A 14349-nucleotide genomic window follows, 5' to 3' on the forward strand; every position below is an offset into this window, starting at 1 on the left:
ATTTTGGGCCACACCTGGCAGTGCTCAAGGGTTTATTCTTTATTCTGTGCTCAAAGACCACTCCTGGTGGGGCACGTGGCGATCATTTTGGGGTACTAGGGATGGAACTCCAGTTGACCGCATGTGAGGCAAGAACTGTACCCATTGTACTCCTCTCCAGCTCACTGGCTTACTCCTGGCTCTGAACTCAGGAATGGCTCCTGGTCTGAGTTCAAGAATTGCTCGTGGTGGTGCTAAGGGACTGCTGCATGCAAGGTCTTATCCACTGTTCTAGCTCTCTGCTCCCCAAAAGTTCCCCCTTTACTAGCCTGGTCTTCAGCTACAGAGGAAGAGGCTGGGGACGTGGCTCCACTGGTTCTGCATGTGCCTGGCAAATCTGAGCCCTGAGTGCAGAGGAGGGTTTGAGGCCCTTGGTGACCCAGGGCACCGCTGGGTATGGCCTTTATAAAAACAAAAATTAAGCAAGTATGTAGGACGACGCAAGGTTAATTATTACTCAGTGACATTTTGATCGCCCACAGACCACAGATATGATGGTGGTTGCATATGGAGGTGCTTTAGCATTGAGCCTTGGTGTGTGGCAGGCAATGTTATCTAGGTTTGGCTAGTGCCCCTGTGATGTCTGCACAGTCATGAAATTCCCAATTGGCAAAATCCATTTCTCCAATTTGTTTTTGGAGGCCATACTTGGAAGTGCTCAGAGCTTACTCCTGACTCATGCTCAGGGATCACTCCTGGCAAGCTCAGGGGATATAGAGGGAGCCAGGGGACCAAGCCTGGATTGGCCACATGCAAAGCAAAGCAAAGCGCATATCTCTCTAATTATCTCTTCAGCATCCCAACCTCCTGGGGTGGTTTATGGAGAGAGAAATTTATTTAAAAAATTAAAAAGAAATAAATTTGGATGAAGTTAATAAATCAAAAGAGAAAATTTATTTAAAATTTTTAAAAGAAAATGAAAAGTATTTAAAAAATTTTTAAAAATTGGGATTTAGGAAGTTACAATAGTGGTTTTTTAATTTTTTTGTTTACTGTTTTGACTTTTGGGTCACCCTTGAAAATACTCCTGGTTCTACACTCAGGAATTATTCCTGGTAGTGTTTAGAGGACCATATGGGATGTTGGGAATCGAACCCAGATCCACTGCACACAATGCAAGTGCCCTACTTGCTATACTATCTCCAACCCCATCAGTAATGTTAATTGTATGGTACTGATATACAAACTTACTTTTGTATATCAAGAAGTGCCCACAATTCCCCTGTTGTCCGTATGTCTCCTCTACTCTGCAATTTTCTCCTACCCCTGCCACACACACAGTTTGGTCATTGGTTCTGTATCCCAGTGTCAAAGGTATGTCATTTTGGAGCAGAAGAGATAGTTCAGGGTTTTAGGAACTTGCCTAGCATGCAGCAGATCCTGGCTCAACCCCCAGCACCCCATACAGCCCCCTGAGCACCTCCAGGAGTGATCCCTGAGCACAGAATGAGAAGTAATCTCTGAGCACTGCTAGAAGTGGCCCTCAAACCCTCCCCCTTCAACAAAAATAATGGAACTTGGAAATCATACTGAAATATGTACCACAAAGACATAGAAGACTATGGAATTTAATAGTTAAAAAAAAGAGTCTAGAAAGATCAAAGAAATTTGAATATCAAACCCAGTCACCGATGATGCCAAAGAAGCACTCTGAGGTTTACCTTTTCTTGTTTGATGCTCACCGACCAAATCAACACTGGTTTCATCTCTGGCTCCCCATGTGGTCCCCCCTGAGTACCATCAGGAATGACCCCTGGGAACAGATCCAGGAGTAAGCCCTGAGCACTGCTAGCCTCAACACCCCTCCTTCCCAAATTAATCAGGGGAAGGCTGGAGCAATAGTACAGCAGGCAAAGCACTTGTCTTACAAGCAGCAGACCCGAGTTCTATCCCTGGCATCACATATGGTCCACATAGCTCACCTTGAGTGATCACTGAGTATAAAGCCAGGAGTAAACCCTGAGCATCACTAGGTGTGGCCTCCAAACAACAACAACAACAACAAAATCAATCAGAGGATAGTTCAGTGGTTTAGAACCTAGTTTTCTTCTTTCTTTCTTTCTTTCTTTCTTTCTTTCTTTCTTTCTTTCTTTTCTTTTCTTTTCTTTCTTTTTTTGTTTTCTTCCTTCTTTTTTTTTTCATTCTTTTAGGGCTTTGAGGCCACATCCAGCAGTGCTCAGGGGTTACTCTTGCCTCTGAACTTAGGAATTAGTTTCTGCAATGCCCAGGGGACCATATGTGATGCCAGGGATCAAATCCAGGTCAGTCTCATGCAAAGCAAAGGCCCTGCCTGCTGCACCATCGCTCAGGCCCCCAAAACCTAGTATCTTAAACTAGGCTGTGACCTCACATGGAGTTGTGTAACTACATATGAGGATCATTAAAAAAAAAAAAACTGGCAATAGTAAAAAAGTTTCTGAATGCCTAATGACAAAAAATTCATTCAAAATCAATTGCATATTAATAAGTTGGTAGTGTTTCTTGCCTGAATTGTCTTTATTTCTTTTTTCTTTTGCAAGGTGTCACAGCTGGCTGTACTCAGGAATTACTCCTGTCTCTGTGCTCAGGGTTACTCCTGGTGGATTCAAGGGACAATATATAGTGCTGAAGATCAAACTCAGTTGGCTGCTTGCAAAGCGAGCACCTTACCCGCCGTACTATCGCTCTGGTCCCTTTCAACGTTAAAAAAACATTCAATTATGGTCAAACCTCACTTTTCTAAAAAACAAAAAACAAAAACAAAGAACCCAACTTTCGAGATGGGGGCGGGGCACAGTCTTCGATGATTCGTCGCTGAAATCGCGGTTGACGTTTCAGGGTGCTGTAGGCAGTCCTCGGCGCCACCTACTGGTCAGATAACCACAAGGCCCCACCGCGCAGGATCGGTGATGTCCGAAGAGCAGCGATTTTGCTGAAACTAGAGCTTGGACATTGTGTTCTTACACATGTTGGGAATTTCTCTCTCTCTCTCTCTCTCTCTCTCTCTCTCTCTCTCTCTCTCTCTCTCTCCTCTCTGTCTCTCTCTCTCTCCTTCTTCTCCATCCCTGCCTCCCCTCCCTCCCTCCCTCCCTCCCTCCCTCCCTTCCTTCCTTCCTTCCTTCCTTCCTTCCTTCCTTCCTTCCCCTCCCTCTCCTTCCCTCTCCTTTCTTTTCTTTTCTTCTTCCTTTTGTTGGAACACACCTGGCACTGCTCAGGGGTTAGAATTTCTATGTCAGGGACACAACCCCCAAAAAGCCCCAAATATGTGGTATAATAGCACCATTTTATAAGAATCTTTACTTTTATTATTTGGTTTTGAAGCCACACCTGGAGGATAGGACCAGGAGGTGGGGGAGGGGGAGAGGGGGAGAGAAAGACAGAGACAGAGACATAGAGAGATAGAGACAGAGAGAGAGACACACACAGAGAGAGAGAGAGAGAGAGAGAGTTCCCAGGGAATGCCCAGGGTAAAGAGCTCTTTTTGTTTGGGGGCCAATACCCCACCCCTCACCTTACAGTGCTCAGGACTTACTTACTCCTGGCTCTGCAATCAGGGACCACACCTGGAGGGGTTTGGGGGAACATATGTGGCACCAGAGATAAAACCTGGGTCAGCTGTGAGCAAGGCAAATGCTCGCTCTGTAGTCCTATGGCTTTGGCCTTGTCAGTGGCCAGGAGAATACACAGACAAGACCAGAACAACACTGTCTAGTGAAGCAGGCTAATAGGCTTCCGTGGCAAAATGAATGAGTCTACAGATGCTGAGTTACAATGATGGACACCTGAGACGTTTCTAATATTATAACCCAATGCTACTTCCAATTAAATAACTATTTACGGATCTGCAGAGGTGTTCCATGTGGTGGTCAGCTGCAGAGCATCTGCCCCAGAGGCATGTAAATCCTTGCCGATAATCCAATCGCATTCGCGGCCTCGTGACATCTTATTATCTCATTCTTGCTTTGACAACCTGGCAGGCTATCGAATGTAACCTGCCCACATGGCAGAGTCTGGCAAACTCCCCATAGCGTACCCAATATGCCAAATACCAGTAACAACGATGGGTCTCATTCTCCTAGCCCTGAAAGAGCCTTGAATGTGGCACTTTTTATAATCTCAGGGCTAGGACGAAGGAGACGTTACTGGTGCCTGCTCGAGGCAATCGACAAACAGCAGGATGATCGTGATCGTGAATCCAATTGCAAACACTTCTATAGTAGAAATTTTATTTCCATTCATAAAATATATCACTAAATAGCTGAAAAAGGTACAATTATTTAAAACATAGATTTAAAAAAATCATATTAGCTTCTCCTTAGCAAAATGCTTTTGTTTCTTACCTATTTACAAGAATATACGAGACGTTCAGACATAATTCCCACTAAAGCCCGCCTGAGAATGCCTTTGGAGTTGGCAGGTGCTCCAGGGAAAGTTCATTATCGACTCTTCCTGCTTTATGCAAAGGATGATTCGATTTTTACAAAAATTCCTTTGAAAACAAGAGTAAATATGGAGAGCTTCTAGAGAAGAGTCCAGCAAAGCAGCAGTTGGGAAGACATATATATATATGTATATGTATATACACACATATATATATTTCTTTGATGAAATCAATCTTGTCTTGGTAATCTACAGCTGGTTTAGGGGCTCTGGGCAAGGTGGACAAAGGAGATGAAGCCCTTAAGACTATGTTGTTTCTCTATGAATCTTCAGCGTGGGCCTGGGGAGAGGGTAGTCCTGAGTCCACCTCTCTGCTGAAAGGCCTCCTGTTTTGGTAGACGGATGAACGCTCTGAAACACGCCCGTCCATGCTCTCATACATCTAGATGGGGGGGGAGAAACATATCTCATGAGGACAGGCCTGCTGTGTGTGTCTGTACAGCACATTATCACCTATTTTTAATGTAACTTAATTTATTTTATTTATTCATTTTTTGCTTTTTGGGTCACACCTGGCAGTGCACAGGGGTTACTCCTGGCTCTGCATTCAGGAATTACCCCTTGAAGTGCTCAGGGGACCATATGGGATGCTGGGAATTGAACCTGGGTTGGCCGCGTGCAAGGCAAATGCCCTACCTGCTGTGCTATTTCTCCAGTCCCTAATTTTTTATTTCATTTCATTAATTCATTTTTTTTTGTTTGGGGGCCATACCCAGGGGTTCTCAGGGTTTACTCTTGGCTCTCTGGGCTCAAGGTAGACTCAGCGGACCAGATGGGATGCCAGTGATTGAACTCAGGTCAGTTGTGTGCGGGGCAAATAACCTACCCACTGCACTATCACTGCACTACCCACTGACAATCAACATTTGGGGGAGCATTGTTTTGGAGTCACATATGGCAATTCTCAGAACTTAGTCCCGGCTCTGCACTCAGGGATCACTCATGGAAGGGTTGAGATCGTATGTGGTGCTGTGGATTGAACACTACTATATGCAAAGCGAGGGCTATCCCTGCTGTACTATTGCTCCAGTCCTATTATCATGTATTTTAACAATGAGTTGGTTTAAAAGGATACTGGTGTGTTGGTGAGGGTGGTGGGCAGGTGGGGGGGGGAGCGGGTGGTGCTAGGCATTGAACTCAGGGCCTCACACATGCAAGGCAAGTGCTCTATCACTGAGCTATATCCCCAGTCCTTTAGTCTATATATTAACTGGCTAACCAATTTTGGTCTTTCTATTACTGGGGAGATGAATTTGAATATTATATTTCATGTTCTGCCTTTTGCTTGTTGGGGATCCATACTCATAGGTGTTCCAAGACTACTCCGAGCTTGATGCCTGTGGGGGTGACTCTGCAGTACTTGGGGATTACATGGTTGCGGGTATCAAACCTGGGCCTCCTGCATGCCAAGCCTGCACTCAGTCCATTGAGCTCTCTCGGTTCCTTTTTCATGGGATGCTGGAGACACTGAGTAAAACTTGGCTTACTCTGTGCTCAGGAATCACTCCTGGTAGTGCTCAGGGGACCATCAGAGATGCCATGGATAGAACCCCGGTTGGCTGCAGGCAAGGCAAGTGCCCTCCCCACTACTGTTCTGTTGCTCCAGCCCCAATACTGCCATTTCTTTAGGTGATTTCTGTTGGTTCTACTCCCCTCTCAGTGCTTGAGGGTTGCTCCCTGTGGTTCTCAGGGGACCTTGCAGTGCCATGAATGGGACTTGGCCTGCCACATGCAAAGCCTGCAGCATGCACTTGTTCGAGTCCTCTCTCCAAGGGCTCAGAGAGCCGTGCCTGCGACAAGGCCATTTCACTTCTGCTCTATGGATTTGGGGGCTTTTTTATTTGTTCTGGGTGAGTTCTCATTTCCCTGCTTTAAGGGATGTGACCGGGGCCTGAATAATGACAATTTTATTTTGAAGTTCTCTTTCTTAGATTGTTTTATTTCTTGTAATTTCCCCTCCCACCAACCTTTTTATTTTAATTTCCATGAAAGTGGTTTCTCTCTTTCCATTTTGATGATCATAGTTCCTTCGCTTTCTATACTGAACCCAAGCTCATGGATTTACTTGTTTTTGTGTCACATCTGGCAATGCTTAGAGGTTACTCCTGGCTCTGCACTCAGAAATTACTCCTGTGCTCAGGGGACCCTGCGGGATGCCTGGTATTGAACCAGGGTTGGCTGTGTGCAAGGCAAATGCCCTACTTGCTGTACTTATAGATTAGGTTTCATCTTTCTGTTTTACCAGGGTCAGCCTGGTAGCCTCTTGAACCTCTCCACCCTGACCCGACTTTTTTATAACCCTGTAACTGCCCCGTGGCAGGACTTCAGTAGAACCCAGCAGGTCTCTTCTTCCTTCTATAGAAAGCACTACTCTGTTTTTGCTTTTGCAAGGGCCCTTCCTTATGGGTTTTTCCTCTTTGCTCCCAACTTAACTGTTACCATTGTCTCAGGGATTTCCCACTATGTCTGACCACAGAGCTGTCCTGCCTTCAAGAGCAGTGCTGGCCTTGGCTCATTTTGTTTGTTTGTTTCTTCAGTTTGGGGTCACACCTGGCTCTGCTTAGGGTTTACTCTTGGCTCTGCACTCAGGGATCACCTCTGGAGGTGCTCAGGGCTTACTCTTGGCTCTGTGCTTAGGGATCACTCCTGGGGGATCAATCCTGGGAAGTCTGGGCTGGCTGCATGTAAGGCAAGTACCCTACTCACTTACCATCTCTCTAGTTCCTCTTTATTTTTTGGGGAAGGGAGCTCACAGAAGGTGGTGCTCAAGGGCTACTCCCTGCTTGGTGCTTAGAGGTCCCCCTCAGGGAGTGAGCTGGGTGCCCTGCATGCAGGGCATGTGCTCAGCCTATTGCACTTTCTCTGGCCCCCTTCTCCTTCTCCTTCTCCTGCTCCTTCTGGGAGAGGGTTAGGGGGGCAAGCCTGGCAGTACTCAGGTCTTATTCCTGGCTCTGCACTCAGGAATCACTCCTGGTGAGCTCAGGGGACCAACTGGGATGCCAGGGATAGAGCCAGCTTGAGTGTGTGCAAGGCAGTGCCCTCCCTGCTGTACTACCACTCTGGCCCCTGATCTGGGTCTTTAAGACAAATACTAAAGCATGCTTTTTCCACTTGCAATTCTACATTAATTCATTTAGACCAAACTTGCATTTGGCCTACAGCCCTTTTCTTTTTCTTTTGTTGCTTCTTGCTGTGCTCAGGGCTTACTCCTGGCTCTGTGCTCAGAGATCACTTGTGGCGGGTTTGAGAGACTGTGTTGGATCAAGTCCGGGTCTGCTTTGTACAAGGTCTGCTGTACCATCTCTCGGGCCTTTACAGGCCCCTTAAAAATTACTCGGCACCCCTTTGGAAACCTACCCTCTTTAAAGTGTGCTCTCAATTGCCCCCAAGGCTGTCCTGGATTATTCTAGTGTCAGCAGGAGGCCTTGGAACACCGATTTAGATGGTTATTTAATGCCTTCCCCAGCTACCTGGACTCAAAATAGTAACCTGGGTTTCCTCTGTGGGGTTCCATGCCCATGTTCTTCAAAGGCTGTTTTCCTTGCTTGGTCCACGACCTTTTAAACACATGCCAAGAATGATGACCCCATGCACTCTGGCATTTGACTGACTACTTTCCCTTCCAAAGGATTGTCCTTCACAACTGTGGGAAGGTGGTGTGGCAAGAAAGGACTGATGAGGCTAGTGAGAGAGAGACCTGTCTTCCTCAAAGGTACCCATCCAACTGGATCCATGGGAATGAAACCCCAGATGCCTTCTACTCCCCAGGGTTCAGGCCCAGAACCCAAGGCACCAACCAGAAGGGTTTCCTCTGGGTATACTCATCCCTGTCCGGTCGGGGGCACACTTTTCTAATTTACCTAAAGGTACTACTTTAGCTTTGATCATAGACATAGAAAGAATTTTCCAGAGGGTCAGGGGTGGAGAAATCACACTGACGCCAATCCCAGTTCCATCCCTGGCACCACATATGGTTCACTGAGCACAGAGTCAGGAGTAGACCCTGAGCACTGCCAAATGCGCCCTTCCACCCCAAACAAAACCAAAACACCAACAAACAAGGTCAGGGAGCAGAGTGGAAGAGATGGGAAAAGTAAGGGAGCTGTGTCTGACTATAAATCAGCTGAACTGTTGTCTAGGGCAACTGGCCACACTGGGGGTTTGAACCTGAGTCAGCCACGTGCAAAGCAAGCATCCTTCCTGAGCACCGCCGGAGTAATTCCTAGGTGCAGAGCCAGGAGTAATCCCTGAGCATCGCTGGGTGAGGCCCAAGTCAGGATACAGCTTCTGACTCTGATAAGGAGATTTGTACCCCATGGATGCATGCCGTGGAAGCACCCAGGAGGCCTGGACAACCCCCAGGGGTGCTTTGGCAGCAGGCGCTGACACCACGTTGTTCTACCTCCACTGCTGGGGTTTCCTGCACTTCCTCCCACTGCCCCTTCACTTCAGTCACAGACATTTCTTTTCTTTTGTTTTTTTTTTTTGTTGTTGTTGTTTTTGCACCACCCTGCAGGAACATGCAGGAGTAACCTCAGGGCTTACTCCTGGCTCTGCACTCAGAACTTACTCCTGATGGGGCTCGGGGAAAGAATTGCGATGCCAGGGATCAAACCTGGGTGGGCCACGTGCAAGACAAGAGCCCTACTGGCTATACTATCTCTCCAGCCCACTGCCACTCATTTTCCATTCTACTTGCTTGAATTCAGATCTCTATTTATGTTTCTCATTTAGCCTAGGACATCCAACTAACTCCTTTTCTCTAACACCCAACACTGCTCATTCTTCACAGACCAGCTCAAGCAACAACGCTGGAGATCCACCTCGAACTGAGCAAGTGAAAATGATTCCATTCTTTCCCCTCCAACAGCTCATTATTTTTCTCTCCAGCACTTCATTCAATTTATCTGAGGGTTCAAAGTCACTGGTGCAAGAACCTATAAGTTCCTTGGAGGGTTTCCTACAATTCAGGGAGCATTGGGGTTTGGACAACACCTGGAGATGCTCAGGGATGATTCTTGGCTCCGAACTCAGGAATTATTCCTGGTGGTATCAAGGGACCATATGGGAGGCTGGGGATTGAACCTGGGTCAGTTGCATGCAAGGCAAGTGCCCTACCTGAGCACTGCCAGGACTGATTCCAAAGTGCAGAGCCAGGAGTAGTCCCTGAACATTGTTGGTTGTGGCCCAGAATCCCCCTCCCCTCCAAAATAGTGTTCTTGGTGAGAGGCACAGAGAGATAGCCCACCAGATAAGGTGCTTGCTCTGCATGCGGCTGACCTGGGTTTAATCCTCAGCACACCCCATATGGTCCCCTGAACCCACCAGGAGTGACCCTAGAGCTCAGACCTAGGTGAAAGCTCTGAGGACCACTGGATATGACTCAAAAACAAACAAGGGAAAAAAGGACATTTGTTGATTCCATATTTCAGACTAAGAAAGTGAAGTTTTTCTCTCTCAAGATTGATTAACTTCATAAAACCATATGAGAAATCAATGATGAAAGGCCAAAGGTGGCCCAAAGAACTGGGGTGTTCTTTTGCCTGTGGGAATATCAGGTTTGATAGCTAGCACAGTATGGCTCCCCTGGCATTCCAGGTGTTCTCACACCCCATTAGAGAAAGAAATGAGGAAGTCAAGATTTGAACAGGGGGTCTGGAATGATAGTACAGCAGGTAGGGTGTTTGCCTTGCAGGCAGTCAACTCAGGTTTGATCCCCAGCATCCAATATGGTCCCCCAAGCAACGTCAGGAGTAATTCCTGAGTGCAGAGTCACAAGTAACCCACAAGCATTGCCAGGTGTGACCCAAAAAGCCAAAAAAAAAGAAGAAGAAGAAGAAGATTTGAACAGGGATATATCCACACGATATCAGGTCGTGTGGATGGCTCAGTAGCCCATTTTACAGTCATATGAGAAACAGACTTGGAGAAGTTAAGTGATTTGCTACTACCGAAAGAGTTATTAGAAGGTGGAAGAACTCCTGCCTCCTTCTGGTCTAATACATTATTTCACTAAGCTATGCAATGACTCATTTCATGCTCAAATTCCATGATGGTAAAGGCAGAAAGTTATGGAGGTCAGGGGTAAAGTTTTCCTTGGTTAAAAGGCAGTGATTGGGGCTGGAGAGATAGTACAGCAGGTAGTGTGCTTGCCTTGCATGCGGCTGACTTTGGGGGATCGGGGATTGGGTCACACTTAGCAGAGACCTGGGGCTTATCCTAGCCATACTAGAGGGACCTTGAAATTCTAGGGATTGAACCCAGGGTTCCCTCATACAAGGCATGTGCCCAGGGGACATGCATGCTGGATCCACCACTGGGCCTCATACAGTCAACTACTGGGCCTCACACAGTACCAGTGATCCAGTACTGAGAGACATCCTTGGCCTTCACACAACACATAAAAAATAGCTAAGACTGGGGCTGGAGCGATAGTACAGCAGGTACAGTGTTTGCCTTGCACGCAGCAGACCCTGGTTCAATCTCCGCCATCCCATATGGTCCCCCAAGCACCGCCAGTAATAACTCCTGAGTGCAGAGCCAGGAGTAACCTCTGAGCATCGATGGGTGTGACCCACAAAAAAAATAGCCAAGACAAACTGTGGTCAGGAGGAGAGTGGTATGGTTGACTCTTACCACTCTTAGAAAGCAGACTTTAAGTATTCTGAATGCTTGCTTTCCTTCATAATGGTGCTTCTTAACCTAGATGCTAATACATACCGCTTCTTCTGCGTCTGCCAACTGACATCCCAAAAATGAAGTTAGATGAGGGAAGGAAGGTCGCTTTCTTGAGTCAAAAGCCCAGCAGGATTGCATTATAAAGTATCTGTAAAGCAAGAGGTCAAGAATCAATGTGAGGAAATACACATGTAGCAAAAAAGACAACTTTCCACCAAATACAGCACTATTACTTGTTGGGAGAGAGACTTATTATAACATTTGTTTTGTGTTGCTTCTAGAATTTGATCAGAAAGGATAAATCAGCTCTTCCCTATGAAGGATACAGTGAGAAACTGGCCCTCCTAATGGGTTTGATCAAGTTTCTGGATTAATTGACAAGATTTTGGCATTTTATTTTCTACTCCAGTACCTGAAGAGAAGTAGGAAATTATGTTTTCAGTTTGCTTATTATGACAAGAAAAACTAAAGCCTTTCTTATCAAGCCAATTAAAACTTGCTCTCCTAATCTTCTAATCATACTTTCCCAGTAGATTTCTAAAATAATTTTGAATTCTTGGAAATAAGTTACAAAGTCAATGCAATATTTAACATTTACTTTGCTTAGGAAGTCTCAAATTGCCTCCACAGTGAATATAAATATAATGCAAATATAAATGTAAAGGTATATAAAAAATCTGAGGTAAAAATCATGTTTAGCATAAAGGTGAACAGTAGTTCCCTTAGTGCCTGGAAAAATTATCTCAATGTAAGAATAATTCTGCTTCTTCTGGGTTTACAAACTCCCATTTCTAAAGTGGAAGCATGCTATCTTTGCAAATGGGGAAACTTCCAACTCACAGAGATAACAAACCAGCATACATTTTTTTTTTAAATGTAGGAGTACTGCTATTTATCCAGCCACTGATTGTCTGATTGAATTGTGCATGAACTCCACCTTACTTTTTTTTTCATAGTTTTATTTATTTATTTATTTATTTATTTTTCTTCTTATATTTATTTATTGAATCACTGTGGGAAAAGTTACTAAGTTTTCAGGTTTAAGTTTCCATCATACAATGATCAAACACCTCTCCCTTCACCAGTACTCATTTTTCACCACCAAGAACTCCAATATACCCCCCTCTCACCCCTCCCAATGCCTGTGAGGCAGATGATTTCCACTTAACTCTTCTCTACATTGATTACATTCATTATTTTGACAAAAGAGACCAGCATAAATTTGAGGTGCAACTTGAGTGGGCCAGCAGCACCTCGGTCCCACCCCCACCCCTACCCCTCCACTTCCATTCTTCCACACTCTTATTACCTCAATACAAATGGAAGCTACACAATGAATTGCAAAGCCTTGTCTATTAATAATTTAAGATGAAAAGAAAAGAAAAAGCCCAGCAGATTTAATTTCAGGTGGCAGGAGTGGTGGGAGGATTTACCGAATCACCTTTGTTCTTAATACATAATGACTTTGGCCTTCCAAGTATCACTCGTTAAAAGATCAAAATCCAGAAATTTCTAGGCTGTAACTGCAATTGTAAGACTTGTTAGTAACCTGGATTATAATTACAGGACCAACTCACCTTATGAATATAATTACTCTGCCATGAGCAGCCAACCTGCTTGGGTGCAGGTGAGGCCACGGAGCAGGCAGAGGCAGGGGCCAATCTGACCATGTCCAGACATGGCAGGCTGTTGCTGAATCATTACAGCAACCACACATTCACAGCCAAACATAGTTGGCTTCTCTATATGCAACAGTCAAGGGAACAAGCTTGGGGATGGTAGATAAGAAATTTACTCAGATGACTGTAGGACTATGTCTACATGTGACTCCAGGCTGTATGGAATGAATTTTCTTTGAGTTCATGACCATAATACAATGTATAAGGTGCTTGCTTTGCAAGCAGTCAACCAGGGTTCAATACCTGACACCCTATATGGTTGGTTCCCTGAGCCCACCAGAACAGATTCCTGAGTGCAGAGACAGGAACAAGCCTTGAGCATTTCTGGGTTTGATGCAGAAACCAAAGAGGAAAAAATTATTGTAATAATTTTTATTATGAAAGATAATGCATTTGGTCGGGTGTTTGTCTTGCATGTGACTGACCCTGGCTTAATCTCTGGAACCCTGTATGGTCCTCCCAAATCTTGCAGAAGTGATCCCTGAGCACAGAGCCAAGAAGTAAGTACTGAAAACTACCTGCATGTAGTCCCAAAATCACACCAAAAAATTAAAATTAGAGCACATATTATTTATGATCTATTACACGTTTGGAACACAACAGTTTCTCACCTTAAGACTTCCTTGCCTTAAAAATATATGCACAGATCAATGAGAATTAAATCCTAACATATAAGGCCAGTTAATTTATGATGATGCAAGAGACCAAGAACATAAAAAGAAGAGAAGAAATTTTCTTCAATAAATTATGCTAGGAAAACTGAAGAGTGAAATGCAATAGAATGAAACTGAACCACTATTTCACCCATGCACAGAAGTTAACTCAAAAGGGATCAAGGACTTAGATCTGAGAGCCAGAACCATAAAATACATGGAAGAAAAAACAGGCAATACACTTCCTGATCCTGTCTCAGTGGTGTCTTTAGAGATTGAGCACCTCAGGCTAGGGAAACAAAAGCAAAAATGAACAAATGGAATTGCATCAAAAATAAAAAAGCTTGTCCACAGTAAAAGAGACTAGCAATAAAACAAGGTATTCCACTGAATAGAGAAAATACTAGCACACTACTTTGAACAAGGGTTATGGATATATAGGGAACTCTCAGAACTCAACAACAAGTAAATAACTCATCCAAACTTGGGGAAAAAAGCTGAATTCCTTCCCAAAGAAGATATTCAGCTAACCAACAGGCACATAAAAATATCAATTCTCATTGATTCAGGGAAACACAAATTCAAATAAAAATATCACACCTGTGAAAATGACCTACTTTGAAAAGGCCAGATAGCAGATGTAGTAATTTTGCACAGCAATACTATAAATGTTAACACTATTAAAACCATATTTTCTAAGCTATGTTTTTAAAGTAATTGTATAAAAAAGAAAAAGATAGAAACAAGTTGTTGGAAGGAGGAAATGTGGAGAAAAAGGAACCCTCAGATTCTGTCAATGGGAATACAAACTGGTTCAGTTTCTATGAAACCAGTTTGTAGATGCTTCAAAAAAATTAAGAACTGAACTTCCTGATGAGCCA

The 14349-nt window shown here is 44.6% G+C and overlaps 1 protein-coding gene across 1 annotated transcript in view; it reads right to left on the reverse strand.

Moving 5' to 3' along the window:
* Nucleotides 1-4227: 4227 nt before the first annotated feature.
* The window catches only part of FLT3 (fms related receptor tyrosine kinase 3), a 106314-nt gene continuing 96192 nt past the window's right edge, over nucleotides 4228-14349 (reverse strand). The window contains exons 23-24 of the mRNA XM_056110052.1: nucleotides 11179-11284; nucleotides 4228-4840 (exon numbers count right to left, since the gene is read on the reverse strand). Of these exons, the coding sequence (XP_055966027.1) occupies nucleotides 4718-4840; nucleotides 11179-11284 (229 nt within the window). The 3' untranslated portion in view covers nucleotides 4228-4717. The remainder of the gene's footprint in view (nucleotides 4841-11178; nucleotides 11285-14349) is intronic.

Source organism: Sorex fumeus, unplaced genomic scaffold (genome assembly GCF_029834395.1).
Source record: "Sorex fumeus unplaced genomic scaffold, SorFum_2.1 ptg000008l, whole genome shotgun sequence".
Classification (NCBI taxonomy): domain Eukaryota; kingdom Metazoa; phylum Chordata; class Mammalia; order Eulipotyphla; family Soricidae; genus Sorex; species Sorex fumeus.